Raw genomic sequence first — 18,342 nt, 5'->3', positions numbered from 1 at the left:
GCCCTCCAAGGTGTTCCTGTGAGGACCCTAGTTGCTGCATTTTGTACCGGCTGCAATTTCGGGGTCAAGGACAAGGGAAGGCCCGCATAAAGTGAGTTACAGAAGTCAATCCTGGAGGTGACCAGGATCACTGTGGCCAAGTGCTCTGGGGACAGATAGGGCACTAGTAGTCTTGCCTGGTGAAGATGGAAGAATGCCAGATGTGCTACTCTTGCGACCTGCACCTCTATAGTAAGGGAGGCATCAAGGGTCACTCCCAGATTCCTACCACAGGACATCGCTATGGGTGGGCACAGACCAAAAAATTCCAGATTGGTTTGGGGGTGTTCCTGACTGCCAAAATGAATTGCTCCAATTTGTGTGCGTCCGTTTCACTTCTCCTCGCTTTAAAGTGGGGAAAAGTCAAATCATGAGCTAAAAGAGCTTTCCTATAAACACCTCATTGTGCAGACAGCAAGCTCCCTGTGAAAGCCGCTTGGGGTGAGCTGGGCTGGGCTGCCTGGCAAGGGCACAACCACTCATCAAATCCCACCAAGCAACTGATCACACCAAGAGCAAGCTCCTAGCGCAAGTGTCCATAAAGGTCTCAGGGGTGGTGCCTCCTCTGGTCTTTGGTTTGGGGGGGCATGAACAAAGGCAATTTCATGGCATTTTGAAGTTTGTGCCCATTCCTAATCATCAGTACCAATTCAAACTTGCTTTGAAATATGTAAACAGACAAAATAAAGCCAGGTAGAAGGTAAGTGGGATCCAACTAGCTTTTCTATTGTTGAAAAAAGGGAAGTTGCTATGCTGGGAGTTATGGGACCTGCATGGACAAAAGCCATGTGGGAGGGGAGCTGCAACTGGTTGGGGTTGAGCTGGCTGGATCCAACTCAGAAACTAAGTGAAAGCACAATTGATTTTTAATAAGTACACATGAATTACTGTCATCAGCTGCATTAATCTTTTTACACGTTTGTTTAAATTTTACCATAATTTTTAAACATCCAGGAAAATGGTTCCCCCCCAGGGGGGATGTAATAAAACCAGAGAAAAAGGATGTAATTTGTTTTATGAGTGCAGTTATTGTTATATAAATATATATGTTGCAAAATAAATCCATAGATGCAGCATTGTATACAGCTATCAGTATAAACCACCAGGGACTGCTTTAGGGTTAAAACTTGTATGTCTGCAGTGAAGGACTGTGGGAAAACAGTGTAGTTCCACTCAAGACCAATGTTGCTGTCACTGGACAGCAGCAGCACACTGGAAATTCTGTTGCTCTCCCAAGGAAGGGACGGCAAACACCAAAACAGAAGAGTCATCCTGGAAAAATCACTATGTATAGTCACCTTCTCCCTGGGCACTGAGCATCTGGGAACACAAGTCAAATGCAGATCTTCTCCCGGAAGCTTCAGGGGCTGTTCACTGTGCGTTCCTCCTTTTGTCCTCCACATGATCCTTGTGTGCTATAAACTGAGAAGTTTCCATTGCTCACTGGAATCCCTTGTGAAATTCTACCTTTAATCATCTCCTCAGAATAAGTATTCTCTACCAGACCAGAGAACTAGATCCACAGACTTAAGACCTGAGTTCTGTGAATATGTTAGCTCTTTGTCTGCATCTTCTGTTATTCCTGGGTATATTTTCCAATAGAAGAACGAAGAAAGTGAATCCAGTAATACTTCCCACTTAAATTAACGAGGGAAGCCTCTTGCCCAAATACCAAACATACCAGAGAACAATTCACCTGATGTTCATGTGTTCCCATGATGGATATCAGAGTCTCAAATTTAACCCAGAAAATACATACAATCTGCGGAGAGATGGAGGCTTGCGTCTGATTTGCCTTTTACAAACAGGGAAACACTACAACCCTCTTCCACTTCTAGCACCCAGATGATGCCTTGTTAGGTCCTTGAGACACAAATTTCCAATAACAGACGGTAACAGTACATATTAGATATGTAATATCTCCACAATAAAGAAGCTAGAATCCCCATACTGCAGGTGTCATGCTCAGCTTCCACAGCTCATACAGCATCCCATTTCAAGTAAAATTGTGTATGTGTGTGTGTGTGCTATACACACACTTAAGTTTTTAGGGAGGGTTGCCATTTGACAATCATAAAATAGAGAAACAATTTAGGACCTTGCTCTAAGGCTGCAGGTTTCCTTCCTCTCTGATATTTACTAGTATTATTAATGACAACAAACTGTGCTTACACTGCACTGTAATGCCTGCAAGCATTTTGCAGCCATTAATTAGTTCATCTTGCTTCTCTAGTGACCATCTGGATCACCATCAAATTAAGACACGATTGGAAAACAGCTTTTAAAATGTGCAAAAAAAAAGAAAAGAAAAGAAAAGAATTTGTTCTGGAAAGGATGTAAAATACCATAAAAGGGTTTTAAACCGAGTTGGTTTACACAATACTTTCCTACCCCATATCTTTCCTTTCATTTTCTAAACTTCCTCTAGCCTCCCCCTATCCATGGTGACTTTTCAACTAAAACAGACGTGCTCTACTCCAGGGGTAGTCAACCTGTGGTCCTCCAGATGTTCATGGACTACAATTCCCATGAGGCCCTGCCAGTGTTTGCTGGCAGGGGCTCATGGGAATTGTGGTCCATGAACATTTGGAGAACCACAGGTTGACTACCCCTGCTCTACTCAACTAAGCAGGGCCACCTCCATGTTTTGAGGGACCATCATCAAGGTTCTGCCCAATGAGCCTGCCCACCCCAGTTACAGGGAAGGTCTGGCAATGAAATGGATGGAGCTGCCATTACATTCTTGCTCATCTGCCCAAGCAAAAAAGCAGCTATTATTGTAAAGAGAAATCAACACTGATCTTGATCATACTAGAGTTGGCAGCTGCTGTTCCCACCAGCCACCACTGCTTCCTCAAACAGGAGAATGAACAGTGGAGCAAAATCAGCATCAACTTCTGATGCCTAACCTCTGGCTACCTGGATGTGGAGATGCCACTAGGCCAGAGCCAGACTAAATTTTCCACTAATAGAAGGAGAGATGTACTTTTTGCCAACTGCTGCTGCAGACCCCTCAGATTTGCCCTCAAATCATTCCAGAGGGCCCATTGTCCCCCTAAAACAGCATTTCGGGGGGGGGACCAATGGGCAACTGCAAGAGGGGAGAAGGCAGCAAAATTTTGTTCCTCCAATGAAAATGCCTTTTGTTAACAAAAAGATGAGTCTAGATGCAATCCATCACTTTTTATTTATGGTGTCAGAATGCTTGACTAGAGAGGGAGGAGTCATACTGTTCTAAGCCCATTAACTTGAACAGACTTACAAAGTTATAACTTTGCTCAAAATTGCACAATAAGCTTCCTTGCTATAGAATGCCAACATCAAGCCAACAAACCGAGAGGACTGGTTGTTGTGGGTATTCCAAACTATGTGCAAGCACACGGTGATTCCCAAGTTGCCATGTCCTACCTTTGATGATGTCAGCAACAGTCACTGGCAAAATGTCAGTGATTAAAACTACCACACAAATGCCCCACAGTCCAGAATATCCACAACAGCCAGTTAACTCCAGCCATTAAAGCCTTCCACAATTTCAAAAGAGAGGAGCTACACTGGGTCCATCTCTCCATTCTCTCATTTACTGGGCAAACCCAGGTTACTATGCATTTCTTTCAGTGCAGTTTTCAATTGGAAAATTTGGTCTGAACCATTCAAACTGTAGCTAGATGGGGGGAAAACATTGTCCATATTTGCCTGCCCTCAACCTAACAGAGTAGGGCAAGGATCACACAAACACTTTGGCTGTTTACCACTGGTGAATTCAAACAACAAGCAATTTATATTCATTCATCAAGGAAGATGCAAGTAGAAGCAAATATTATGGTCGTGTTCATTTGTTTTTTGATTACAAAATGTATGCAAATTAAGTACAGCCATCAGGCTCCTGGAAAAGTGCCAGAGTGGTTATTAGTGTCATAAAATGGAAAGGAGGTGGCACCAGGGCACCACATGCCTGCAAGAGAGGGCCAAGCAGCTGCCATCAAACCCATCTGGAACAGGAAACCTTGGCCATGCCAAAGGGTCAGGTGGAAGATAAGCCCTGCAGTAACCTGTCCCTTTTAAAAAGGAAGCAGAGAAATCTGTTCACTCGGCTGTTAAAACTGTAATAATTACAGTGTGGCAAGCTTCTCTGTCATTTTAGGAGAGAGCATCCCCAGGAAATCTTGCTCTGTAATCAAGGAAAGAGGTGCAATCAGGACCCTATTCAGGCTGCGTTTTGAAACAGCCCCGGCAGGCAGCTCGAGCCATTTTAGATGTCACTTTGCAGAGATGGTGGCAGCATCCCCTATACGAATTTGCTATCAGCAGAGCAGTTTGTTAGATGTTCTTAAGAGAATTTCGATTCAGCTTCACCTGCAACCCCAAAAGAAGCCTCAGGAATGGAGACCTTGTCAGGGATCAGCATGTCTCCTTATGCGAGGCAATTTGGAAATCTCACTACTGCAAAATGATCTGGCAGGGGATACAAGAGCAATTCCATAAAGATAATTTCAGAGAGTAGCAGTGTTGGTCAACAGTAGAACAGCTAGATTGGAGTCCTTTAGCACCTGAGAGAACCAACAAGATTTTGGGACATAAACTTTCAAGAGTTAAAGTCCCTTCATCAGATAGGGATCTGGGATCTGATGAAGGGACCTTTGTCTCTTGAAAACTTATACACCCGAAATCTGTATGATGCTACTGGACTCAATTCTAGGGGAGCTCTTTGCTTTCCTGTTTTAAATTAGAACATGCTGCTGCCCAGATTCAATGTGGGAAAGGTAGTTGTGGATTAGATAGCTTTTTAGAACATTCCACCTGTGGTTTAGGCATGGGGAGGGGAGGTAGGCTGTTTTGAGAACCACTTTGCACTGATCATGAATAGAATCAAGAAATGGCATAGTGAGGACATCCACCAGGACCCTGGCTTGACAAGAGGCCCACCAGCAACTAGAGATACTGGTTCCAATCGCTGTACATGAAGTAATGGAACTTTGTCCCAGGAGTTTCTAGGACAATCTTGTATTTGTGCTTGGAGAGGGAACCTTTACTTGTTCACATCTAAAAAGCTTCAAGGAACATGAAAGAGTCATGCTGTGCTCTTGGGAGCATATGTGCTTTCCTGATAAGGCAGCATGCTTAGAGGAGTAGAGTGATGGAGGGCATCTTGCCCAAGGCCATCCCAAAACCTGGAACTTGCCTTGACTGTTCTTGATCTCTTACAGCAGAAAGTAACACTGGGCATGCCAATGTACTGGATGGCTGGTCCCCTCTTTTGTTTTATTTGGAATATTTACAAAGGCATAATTTCAATGTGTACTTAGTCTTTCTGTGAAATTCAAAACCCAGTAGCGAACTGAGTTGCTTCTAGTGCCAGAACAATTCCAGAAAGCAGAGAAGATTTATTGGTTGGTAGATGGGGAAAATCCAAAAGGATGCTTTGCAACTTCGGTTTTGACTGAAATTGTTGGACAGATTATATTTTAATTCCCACTTCAGTTGTTTGCTCTGAATGGATAAATTCCTGATGCTGATGTGTGAGAATGCATATTGAGGGCAAAAATGTCAGCCAGCAAGCAGAAGTCACTTGTTTCTCAAAAGCAATGATCCCAAAATATCTGGATTCAGAGGATGTATCTACATCACCAATTAGTTTAATATTCAATACTTCTCGGGAAACCACGGGAACTGTTGTTAAGAGAGACTTACCACAATGGCCAGAAAACAATTCACAGGATTTGTCTAGAAAATTTTATGGAAATTCCTGGCATGAAAAAGATACACATTTGTGGTGCAGAAAATATGTCAATGCACATTAGACAATATGTATATTCTCAACCTCTTTCTCCTTGGATGGCAATTTTGGCAAAGAAGAGAAGCTGCCACCACACTAGTAGTGGCAAATACAAGTGAGACCTATGACAAATTATAATGTATAGTTCTACCTATCATACTTTTTGCATGTTTTTATCTCTAATGTTCTGTGCTGGATTTCTGCAAATATGTCTTAGGACATTTGCACACTGAGGTTCACTAACTGGAACTGCAGTTTGCATTAACGAATCTGGAATGCTGTAAATGGAACTTCACTATCAGCAGGGTTTGCTAAATATTTATTTATATAATCTTCCCTCTGTCCACAGAATAAATGAGCCAAGTAATGACCTGAACTCTGTCAAGGGAACATATTATTTAAAATGTACACACTACATTTAGCTATTAAAACTGGAGCTATTGATCAGGTCCCATCAGCCAACCAACCAAAGTCAGGGACGAAGTAAATGCAGATCGGCTCAGAAATCAACAGGCTGGCAAATGCTATAAAGCAGGTTAATGATCCAAAGAGAGGAGGAGGTGATGCTGGTATCCAGTTGAAGATGAAAGTCACCCTGAAATAAAGTGTTAATTGACACACCAAATTATTACAACAGCATATAAGACAAGGAGGAAAGAATGGAAACATTTTTGAGAAAGAGGCTAAATTGCTCATGATCCAAATCTCTATCTCACTAGAGGTGATTATTTATCATTATTTATTTGATTTTTGATCACCCCTCTCAGAAGCCCATCTCAGAGCTACTCTTCCAAAGAATACCTTATTGGCACAACCACACAAGAAAGCTGGGGATGGTTTATTCCTTTACCTTGCTCATTTTCTGTTGGGGCATCTGTTTTGGAAGGGAGTGCTTTTCTACCTTCTTACACAGCTAGCAGCAAGGACATAGCTGCAATTCATAACAGGATTAGACGCCACAAATCAAAGATTGAGCATTCACTGGAAATTGAGCATAAGAAGAAATCGAGGAAGAGGATCCATTTTGCATAAATAAACAGTGACTAAAATGTAACAAGCAGCAAGGGCAAGTGCATAGCCAATAACACCATTTCCTTGATGCTTGCTCCTTCCATTGATAAGTTTCCAATGCACTGAGCTGACTGAAAGTGCTCCTTGTAATAGAAAGTTCTCAGGCAGGATTTTCTGTTCTGGAGTTTGATAAGTTGTCTTGGCGCTGTGACCCTAATCCTTTTATAGGAACCTGCATTTTCCTTACCTTGGATGCACAAAGGACCAACAGGCCCTTCCACATTCTTGATTACCTTATCAGTGAAGCATGGACTTGAACATCAAACAGGACTACAGGAAACAGGATACAACTCTGGTTCCTTCCTGATCTCAAAAGAACTGAGCATAGCGTAGCACAAGCACTCTGCACATGAGGTAACTGATCTAATGTGGTGATCTGTTTTACTCAGGTCTCAGAATGAACACATGAGATACTTTCATCATCTTCAAATTTAGGCAGAGCTAAATCCAACTCAAAATGCTGCGAGCAGCAAGATTTCTACTGAGTACTCAGGATACATCCTTTGTTAATATCCAGATACTTACTCTTTCCATTCTTACTTAACTACATAATGGAGTTAAATAATGCTTACTCTTGGCTGGAGGCATTAAAGAATCTCTTATAACCGTTCACTTCTGTTTGTATTACTTCAAGAGGTTAAGAGGGTAGTCACATAACTCGTATGTAGAATTCTAAATCCCAAATGTTGACAAAACCATGGAATATAGAAAAATTGCCAAGTGATGACTGTGTGGCAAAAACTGTGAAGATAGTTTTGCTAGTTTCATGTCCAATTTGATAGCCTGGCAACAAGTATTCTGTTTGTTTTACTGAAGTGTGTTACATTTTTTTGACACACAACCAACACAGGCAACAACATAGCAACAACAAGAACACAAAATGTTGTGCAGTAAAGTCCAGAAGGACAGAAATGTAACTGATCTCTTACCTTCAGAACAGAATCTCCCTACATATCCAGTGGCTGAGCAATCACATTGTGGCTCACCATCCAGAAGGAAACAATTTCCACCATTCTCACATGGGTTCTCTGTACATAGCCCTTCCATGTCTAGGCGGACGCCTTGGTGGCCAAGGAGCTGGGGTTCTGAATTGCCATACTTCAAGTCCAAGATAAATCCTTTAAATGGTGGCTCACCCAGGACACTGTCTAAGGTCAAAGCAGCTGAACGGATGTCTGACGGGACGCCTCCCACAAAGAGGTCACTGACAATAGTCATGTACTGGCGCTGCGGGCGCACCTCTGCAGGCTTGGCTTCACCGTCCAGCACAAGAACTGTCCGGAGGTGGTTGCGGCTGACCATCAGGAAGTGCAGGTTGCTGTCATTGACTTGCTTGTCTGTGACAACTGTGGCCTCGGCACAGTCCACACTGAATCGGAGCTGAATACGCCCATCCACCAGGGACAAACAGAGAAAATCGCAGACACCACCATCATCGAAGTAGAGGAGCAATCCAGCTGAAACGCTAGTCTTCAGTTGAAAGCTGAGGTCACTCCTGGTACTGGCATCCCAGCGGAGGTAACGTGCCCACTGATTGGGGACACCCACAAACTCAAGCCCAAGACACAGGCTGAGAAAAGAGCCCAGCAATAAGCTCACCTTTAGGGTGAAAGAGGCAGAGTGGAGAGTAAAGCCCATGTTTGAAAGAAGCTGCTTTTCCTTAATGGACAAAAAAGGTTGAAAGCCGCTCAAAACAGATGCTCTGGTAATAAGCACTACAGCTGTTAAATTCCACAAGAGAAAACACAAGATGAAGTGGCAAATTCTCCTTGTCAAGGAAAGATCTCAGCTATCTGGTAGGATCCAGAGGCCTTTATCCTAAGAGGAGAAGGAGCAGGGTGAAGATTCTTCAAGAAAGGTTTTTGGCCTTGGGCTGCTGACACTTGCTGTCTTCAGTGAGAAGGAGGCAGAATCAGTAACCAGTCTTCAAACATCAATTCCCCTTAGGAGCAATGGTGACGGCAGCAAAGCAGGAATAACCATGAACTCATTGAGCGCATAACTCCTTGGTCAGAAAAGACAGAGGCAATCTTCATTGTGTAAAAAAGCTGGTCTTATTTCCCCGTTTCTTGACAATCAAGTCCTGAAGAGACAGTGGAAGAATACAGTTAAAAGATACATTCCACTAAACACATCATGGTGTCATGTTACCTTAGCTTTTCACATTAGAACTCAATGCACTCTGATTGGGACTCATCTATTGGTTTACAGCTAGACAATGGTGGTGATGGTGGTGGTGGAAAGTGTGATCAGGTTCCAGCCAATCCCATAGGGGTTTCAAAGCAAGAGACAAACAGAAGTGATTTGTTATTGCCTGGCCCTAAGTAGCATTCCCTGGTAGTCTCCCATGCAAGTACTAACCAGGGCTGACCCTGCTTAGCTTTGGAAATCTGATGAGATTGAGCTAGCCTAGACCATCCACCTCAGGGCTCCTGTTGTGTTATACACCTGTTAGCAAGGCCACACTAACATCTATTATCTCTCAGCACTGAACAGATAACCCTCCATTTGCACTTAGAAAGCTTACAGAAAAGTCTATTTCTGCTGCTGACCATCTTACAACACACACAAAGCAGGCTCCAGATTGCTCAATAAAACATATTCACTGTATATCCCATCAAATATAAAAGTTAAATGTCAGATCCTTGCTACGGACAGAAGGTAAACCAGGAACTACACCAGCAGGTCATAGAATCATAGAGTTGGAAGGGGCCATACAGACCATTGTCCAACCCCCTGCTCAACGCAGGATCAGCCCTAAGCATCCTAAAGCATCCAAGAAAAGTGTGTATCCAACCTTTGCTTGAAGACTGCCAGTGAACACATCTGCTAAGGTCCATCTGCTAAGGTTGCCAGCTCCTAGGTGGGGACTGGTGATCTCCCAAAATGACAAGTGATCTTCACAGGATGGAGATCAAACTCATGTCTACCCTTCTTTATTCCATTAAGGAGAAAGAAAAGCTTTCCACAGAAACAGGTAGTCTTTACCCAGGAAGAAAACTGCAAGAAGAGGAATCTTGAAAGTGGGAGGGAAGCAAAAATTGATTGGGTTGACTCAAAGATTCAGAAAGGTGACTGAGGCCTTCTCACTGGCCAGTGAATTAATATGCTGATGCCTGGGCTTGGTGGATGGGTGTGGTAGAGTTGCCAACCTCCAGTTAGGGCTTCAAGGTCTACTGGACTTACAGGTGTTCTCCAGACTACTCAGATCAGTCCCCTTGAAGAAAATGATGGGTTTAAAGAGTGGGTTTTATGGCATTATACCCAACTTTAGGTTCGTTCCCTCCATCACTGAGCTCTACTGCCACAAGTCCTCAGGAATTTTCCAGGACTAAGCTAACTATAACTGGCCAGCAGCTTTTGCTACCTGTACAAGGAGCAGCTCTTTTCTGCTTGGCTGGGTGTCTGCAGGCCATGGTATATTGACTCAAGCATAATCAACTGAAGTTAAATCCAGCTAAGATGGAAGTTCTGTGGCTGGGTCAACATGCCAAAGATAGTATGGTGTAACTCCCGGCCCTTGACAGGGTTCATTTAACACATTCAACCATTGTCAAGTGTCTGGGTGTATCCTGAATGCCTCCCTATCTATGGAGGCTCAGGTAGTAGATGTCGCTCGCTAGGTGTTTACCATCTATGCCAGGCATGACAGCTTGTATCCTACCTGCTGACATCCAACTTAGCCACTTTGAACCATTCAGCAGACACCTCCAGACTAGATTTCTTCAATTCACTGTATATAGGGCTGCCCTTGAAGCTGTTCCAGAAACTCCAACTGGTCCAGAATGCAGAAGCTCGGTTCTTATACGAGCTCCATGGAGAGCACATATTACACCTGGGCTCTCCCAACTAGACGGGCTCCAGATTGGCAACCAATTCAGGTTCAAGGCTTTAATTCTCACATTTAAAGCCTTAAATGGTATAGGACCCCATATCTTCAGAACTGACTCTTCCCCTGTACCCCACAAAGAGCATTAAGATCAAGCAGCCAAAATCTGCTCAAGGTCTCCAGCCCCAAAGAGATAAAACTGGTCATAGCCAGGGATCTTTTGGCCCTGGCCCAGCCTGATAGACTGCTCTGCCTGAAGAGATCAGGGCCCTCCAGGATCCTAAAACAATTCCAGAGAGCCTGCAAAACTAAGCTGTTCCACCAGCTGTTCCACCAAAACTAAGCTGTTCCACCAGGCCTATGGTTGAGAGCAGGCAATGACACCTTGGGATACTGGATTCCCTGAGTGAAAACCATCCCCAGACAGAAAACCTCTCCAAGCTCTGCTCAACCCCCATAGGGTAAATTTATATGAAGGGATAGTTTTATATTAATGCTAATGTTTTTACTGTTAATAATTGTTTTTAATTTTGTTAACTGCCATGAGCTAACCAGAATGAGGTGGTATATAAATAAAATGTTTATTGTTTATTTTATCATTGTCTTAGGAAGTAACAAAACTCTCATGCTAAAAATATAAGCAGAATCGGGAAGAATGCAGGATAGGACTATCAGCTTTATATTTCAAAAGCAGCATTTGCTAGAATCAAGGGTCAGATCTAAAACATGCAGAAGACAGGACAGAAAGTGGATGGGAGTGGGACAGAGCTAGGATAAAACCTGGTGGGTATGGAGTAGAACTAGAACAACACCTGGTAACCAAAGTAGAACTCCTTGTGTGGTGGATCTCAGACAACCCTTGGAGTGGAGGGGGTTAAAAGAGGACGAGCCTTATCCAGTGTTACTAGGTAGGGATCTCCTAGCTGGCCAGCCGGTTCTGCCATACCTTGCCACAGCTTATGTTTCAGATCCAAGTGCTCTTTACCTAGCAGAACAATTTTATACTAGCTGTTTAGGATGAGATATGGCTCAGATTAAACTAGCTGTTCATTATACTCAAACATGAAACACATTTAAAAAAAACACTTGGTTCAGACACACTTGTGCTAATACAATTTCTAAAAATTCAACAGTGCCTTTCATCCTCAGCAGTCCAGAGATGAGCTGCCCCACAGAGCAAGAATAGATTGTTGTGAGACAGGGAATATTACTGTGGATGATAAGCACAGTACAAACGGAAGACATAAATCTCTCTGGTTGCCACATGGTAAACCAAGTCAGATGTAAAATAAAACAAAATAATTAAAATCAGAGACAAGGTAACCCGAATACAAAAGAGATACAAGCATTCAAATGCCCAGCATATGAACCACTTCCTGCTGCAGCCTACCTGGAGCTTGTTAGCTAAACTGCTATAAACACAAATGCAATCAAGTCAAAACCAGAGGGAAGATAATTCCTTTTAATTGTTAACAGCTTGGTTCTGACGGATGGAAGGGAAAAAGCTGGAGGCACTGGGAAATCTTTATTCCCTCATGGGCCTTGCAAAGTTACTGTGGAACATCCTCTCTGTTTACCTTTCTCCTCTTGGCTCCCTAGTGGTCACACTAAAAACACCCTGTGATTTGTGTAGAATAAGGAGAGATTAAGATGCAGGAAAAGCGCATGGGGAGGGATGGGGCAGGCCTGGAATTATTGATGAGATGGGAATAGAAATATAATAAACTGTAAATTAGCCAGCAAGATGCTCCAAGCAACTCAAAATGCCTCGGAATCTGCAGTGAGGCCTCTTAAAGTATTATTCAAAGTTCTCCCTTAGTCAAGAAAATAAGAGGTTGGCCCAATGTAGATGACACAAGAGCAGATTGCCTGAAAGCACTGTTTGTATGCTGCCCAAAGGAAAGCTGAAAGAGAACATCTCATCATGGCATAATTTAAGCTTCTTGAGGGAGAGGAGAAATCTCTATAAAAGCTAAATGCTCGCAGAATAGGTTTGTTCCATTGCCTTCCCCCATCAAACTAATAATGAAGAGAATCAAATACACAAGCCTCCTGTGATAAATGTTGCTGAGGCGGTACTTTGTTTCTCAAGCCAATGAAGAACACCGGTGGTTGTGAGTACATTAGAAGATCTTACAACTGCAATGCAACTGGCCATTCTTTACCTGGGGAGAGGCATCTCACACCGAGAAACTCAGCCATCACTTCAGAAGGGTAAGTATAAAATAGGCAAGCAGTAAACCAAAGCTAAGTACAGGTGGTCTCCGTTACTAGCTTTTGGCTCTCTTAGACAAGATGGATGTCACCACAGATAGGAGATATTATGACGGCAGCTTCTTTTTTAAGAGTGAAAACAGATGGGGTAACCCCCATTGCAATGCATCAACAGTCCTTGAAAGTCATGTCATGTGAATAGATAAAGTTCCCCAGTGGAAGAGACACAATATGAGCCACACTGCAGCCAGCAGCCATTTATCATGTTCCACTATCCCCAGATCTTATGTGGGTGGAGACTGCTGGTGCTGCCAATTTTCTGGGGAATTCTCTGCTCAGAAATGCCATAGGGAGCCAGCTTTCTGACAAAAAGATGCATTTTTCTCTATGTAGGCAAAGATGATTGCTTGCTATGACTCACTGCTATCATCTCTGACAGCGGTGAATGGAACTGAATTCTCTTCGGCTCTGGCTATCTTTTGTAACTCTGAAATCCACTGAATTGTTAAACTGGGCTGGCTTGCATAATCTTTTTAATGATCAACTTGAAGGTCAAGTGCTTATCAGTAGGAGATCAAAAAGAGACCACCCATGGACACAGGTAAGAGTTAATACATACTTGGGAACTCCCTGGGTATGCAGGAAAATATCAGGTTGCACATTTTTGTAAAAGATATTACATCCACCACTGGGGAAACACAGCCTGACAAGGATAGAGCATTCTCATTCCCCTCCAGGAGTCATGAAATGTTGAGGACTGTTGAGCATTAGTTGAAGAAGGGAAGGAAACCAGAGGGGAGAACAGAAATTGAGCTGATGGAGCTCTTTAAGAGTTTGTAGCAACCTGAGGAGGAGGGCTTAGGATAAATAACTCTCACCACCCACTCAGGATGTTGCAAACTTTTAGGGACTCTGACTATTTTAAAGCTAAAAGAGTCTCAGTAGGGGGTTAATTGGGACTAAAGGAAAAGTACTAATCTTAATTAACTGTACCTCCATCCCACCCAATCAGCTATAAAGTAGGCTGAGTCCCTAAAAGCGCACAATATCCTCAAGGGCAGGGCTGAGCTTCCCCCTCCAACTGCAGCCCACAGAGGCCCCTGAAATTTTATCCTGTAGTCAGCACACCCTCAGGAACAGCACAGGGTGCAAAATATTGTTCAGAGACACTACATGATAGAAATCTGACCATTGACAAATATAAAAGGAGAACCATGTCTATCTTACATTGGCCTCAACAAATGTGCATGTTAAGCAGATGGGGAAAATGACACAATAAAAATAGCCTGCTCATGTTAGAAGCACAGTACTACCAAGTATGTAACTCTAGCAGAAATTGCCTGTTGATTTTGGATTATTATTTGCACCTTCCAAATAGCCCTATCAAAAAATCTGACAATGCAAAACATTCTGTACTTAAAAGCTGAACTTTTACGGCATACCAAATCACCCACTGTTTGACAGTGCTGTCAGAGAGGGGCAGCCTACAAAACTAATAAATAAATAATAAACAAAATTTAATAATCAATACTAGCCTTCAATTTCTAGACACGAATTCTAAATCTTTGACCATGACAATGGCTTTCCAAGCATCCAACCAAGTTCAAAAATACTGACAGTCAAGGTCCAGGTATTTAAAAGTCTTCTAAAGCAGTGGTCCGCAACTTTTTACAGGCTGCGGACCAGCGGCAGCAGGGAGGGTAATTGCCCAGCCGTGCATGCGCGCATGCGCCATGCACAGCCGAAAACACGCAGGTGTGTTTTCGGTCACACATGGCGCAAACGTGCATGTGCGGCCCTGCTTCTCTCTCCCCCCTCCCACAGAAAGAAGCTTGCTGGGCCGCAAGCTTGCGGTCTGGGAAGTTTCTTACTGCGGGGGGGGGGGGGAGAGGGAGCCGCAGCCCGGTGTTTGGGGACCACCATTCTAAAGAAAGCCACATATTCGGGAATATAATCACATCTTGCCATCCTGAAATTCAGAGCAATAATGTTCCATAAAAAACTTGGAACTAAGCTTCCTAATTCAGTCAGTATTTCTTAGAAACAGGAAAGGTTTTTGGATGCACATCAAAGTAAGAAAAACATGACAAAAAGAAACAAACACTACACTGTGCAAGAGGGTTGGCGACTGCTGGAACCTAATGATAAAGTGTGCGTGCATCATGAAGCGCACAGGGGACAGATGTTACCAGTACTAAGAAGACTGATATACATTCATGGGGGGGGATATATGTTTATATATTAGAACCAACTAAAAACACATTCCACTATTTCCCGCAAAGGAAAGTGAAATGAACCTGGGCTCTTGTTTGAAGAAAACAATAAAATCAAAGTCCAGTAGAACCTTTAAGACCAACAAAGATTTATTCAGGGCGTAAGCTTTCAAGTGCAAGTACTCTTCCTCAGACTAAGAACTCCTTACATGACCATGGAATGTATAGCAAAAATTAATTATGTTACATTAGTAAACTGTGTCATACATCCAAATACAGCCAATGATAATTCTTTGCCAAAACACCCAATCAATCCCCTTGAAATTCAATTGTTGTTCACACAAACATGGGAGAAATAAAACTGTGTGTGAAAGTGATCAAAGGCTTCCACACCACCATATGCTGCTTGTCCCTTCTATTTCCATACCACTGTGAAATATTCTTACAAGGTAATTGTCGGTAACTATCTTATCACAAGGCCAGGGAGTAAACTCAACATTCCATAACATTACCATTACTTTACAGTCACATTATCACAATATCACAAATAAAATAAATTGTGAGGAATATTTGAAGAAAGTAAAGCTTTAGTTTATACTGTGCAACATACCATATTATCAATGGCTACCACATCAACCAGCACAGAGCCTGAGACACATCAATCAGCCAGATAGTAAAGAACACAGAGACTCATTAACAATATTAATATGTGTGCATATAGCCTTATGCTTTTTTTTACATAGCATGTCTACGTGCAATATATGTACATTTTGTGATAGTTGGAAGGGAGAAGCGATAGGAAAGTAAGCCATTACTTTATTAAGAAGGATAATTTATGTCAGAGAATTCATCCCATACTGTCCTAGGATAATACCAGGCTGGTTTAAATGGGACTGCTATGTTGGTCACAGGTAAGTGCCTTCAAGTTACAACCAACTTATGGTGACCTCGACAAGGAGCTTTCAAGGCAAGTGAGAAGCGAGGAAGTGTCCTATTGCCTTCCTCTGTAGTGTTTTCCTTGATGGTCTCACATTCAAGTTCTGACCCTGACAAGATCAGGTTACACCATGCTGCTTTTCCTCCCCTCCCCCCTTGTCTGTTGTACTTGGCAGAAAACTGGTTTAACCTAAGACATTATTCTATTTTAGACCCATCTAGGTGAAGCATAATAGAACTAGTTTTTTCTAGGTACTATGACCGTTCCCAATCATCGGATTTACAGCAGGTGCTAACTTTGAAATATGCCGACTTCCTTCAAAATGTAGTTCATAGACCAAAACAAACCATCCCAATCTCAAAGACCCATGCATTCCTAATAATACTTCTCATTTCCATCTGTCACATAATCTTAACAGAATGTGTAAACATAAGTGGATTACACTCCTAATTTTCACTGATGTCCATATGGTTCCAGGTTGCTAACCAAGAATTCCAGCAGCCCCAGATTTATTTATTTATTTCCTGCTTACGATGAACTGGGTCTAAGGCCATAATGATTAGTGTGATTTGCATTGAACATAGCCATTAATTAGGCTGAGTCACATTTTATTGGGGCTTGTTTCTGAATAAACATATAAAGGGTTATACAAAGGGTTTTAAAAAAACAGAAAGCGGCTTGCACATTTGGGTCATCTGCAGAGAATCCAACTGGTACAGTATATACTAGATGGCAAGACTTAATCAAGTTACCCCATGTTAATCATTAATTGATTAACTGATGTATTTTAAAAGAAACACTGGCAGAAAGGTCCATTTTAACAGGTATCTCCCCCCCCCCCGCGCTTCCTCTGACACGCAGGAGAGGATACATCTTTCAAGAGAGAGCCTGTTGTAACATCATGCCTGTATTATCTAAAATTAGGTTTTATTCTTTAAAAATGTTACTTCAAAAGAACAGAGCAACTACCATATCACTTTGCAACTTTATGCATTTTAAATTAGCTGCAATTCACATAATTGACTAACTTTTTTTAAAGGTAGAAGTTTTAATAGCATCCTACTGGCAAAGATCAAAAATGCCGCTAGTGGAGGTGTGAAAAATACCCAATATTGTTCACATTTGGATACAATGAACCCAAAAAATATTGGATCAGACTGGGTGAGCATGGAACTGATATGCCAGCCCTATGCCTGGCCTCCCCAACCCTGCTAGGGCTGGTTGCAGGGTGGTATCAAGGGGTGGGTGTGGAGCTGACATGTCAGTCCTGTACTTGGCCCTGCAGACCCTGCTGGGGCTGGCTGAAGGCTGGGACAGGGCAAGGTAAGCATGGAGTACCCGGCCTCCCCAACACTGCTGAGCCTGGCTGCAAGAAAGGGTCAGGCAGGGTGGGCACGGAGCTGACATGTCAACCCTGCATCCAAACTCCTCAACCCTGCTGGGACAGCTCAGCAGATTGGGGTGGGTGGGTGCAGAGCTGATGGGTCAGCCCCACACCTAGCTTCCTTAACACTTCTGGGGCCAGCTGCAGTCCAGGATCAGAGGGTAGGTGCAGAGCTGACATGTCAACCCCACTCCCAGTGTCCCCGATCCTGCTTAGGCCAGCTAAGCTATGTGCTGCCCTTTCCAAGCCTATGTGCTGCCCTGTCTGCACAGCCCAAGTTGTGCTGGAAGAGCCAGCTGGAGGCATTTAAAGGGACCTATGTCTTTGCAGAAGTTTCTCTCCAGAGATCAGCTGTTCCTTGGGCTGTGTGGGGCCAGTTCCTAAGTCAGGCAAACTCAAATCGATGTACAAAATCAGTGATTGATATTATTTAAGTCTTTATGAATTGTAAATGGTGACTTCTTCAGGTAGGAAAACTTGAATCCTTAAAGTACCAATTTTTTTCTGGTGTACATCCCTTGTCAAGAGTGGAAGAAGAATGTGCATGTTGAACTGCAGTTTAATAAATGGGTCTATTTTGCCCTCCTCACCTTCTGGTTACATCTGTATAACCTCCATGTGTCATCTACCATATGGGAAAAGTAGCATTTTAAACATATATTATTTATGTTTTCTTTACCAGCAGATGAATCTCATGAACCACCAAGAGCAAGAGATCAAGATGACAAAGCCAATTGCTATACTTTGGGTATATATTCTCCCCGCACCCCAGATTTAGATTCCTGGACAGAAAGGCAAAGAATAAAATCTGCACTTTAAGCAGACGACTCAGAATTCCTCACTTGGAAAAACCTCTGCTGAAAATACACCCACTAGCTCTAA

The 18,342-nt window shown here is 42.9% G+C and overlaps 1 protein-coding gene across 33 annotated transcripts in view; it reads right to left on the bottom strand.

Moving 5' to 3' along the window:
• The window catches only part of NRXN3 (neurexin 3), a 1,515,064-nt gene that overhangs the window by 1,418,186 nt on the left and 78,536 nt on the right, over positions 1 to 18,342 (bottom strand). For all 33 annotated transcript variants that reach the window (XR_013228547.1, XR_013228548.1, XR_013228549.1 and 30 more), the window contains exon 2: positions 7,813 to 8,966. Coding sequence is in view for 29 of the 33 variants with exons in the window: in XM_077323384.1 (XP_077179499.1) it covers positions 7,813 to 8,521 (709 nt within the window). In the remaining 4 variants the exon portion in view is untranslated. The remainder of the gene's footprint in view (positions 1 to 7,812; positions 8,967 to 18,342) is intronic.

Source organism: Paroedura picta, chromosome 2 (assembly GCF_049243985.1).
Source record: "Paroedura picta isolate Pp20150507F chromosome 2, Ppicta_v3.0, whole genome shotgun sequence".
Classification (NCBI taxonomy): domain Eukaryota; kingdom Metazoa; phylum Chordata; class Lepidosauria; order Squamata; family Gekkonidae; genus Paroedura; species Paroedura picta.
The sequence above is the reverse complement of the archived record's forward strand: the minus strand, read 5'-3'. Positions and strand labels throughout refer to the sequence as shown.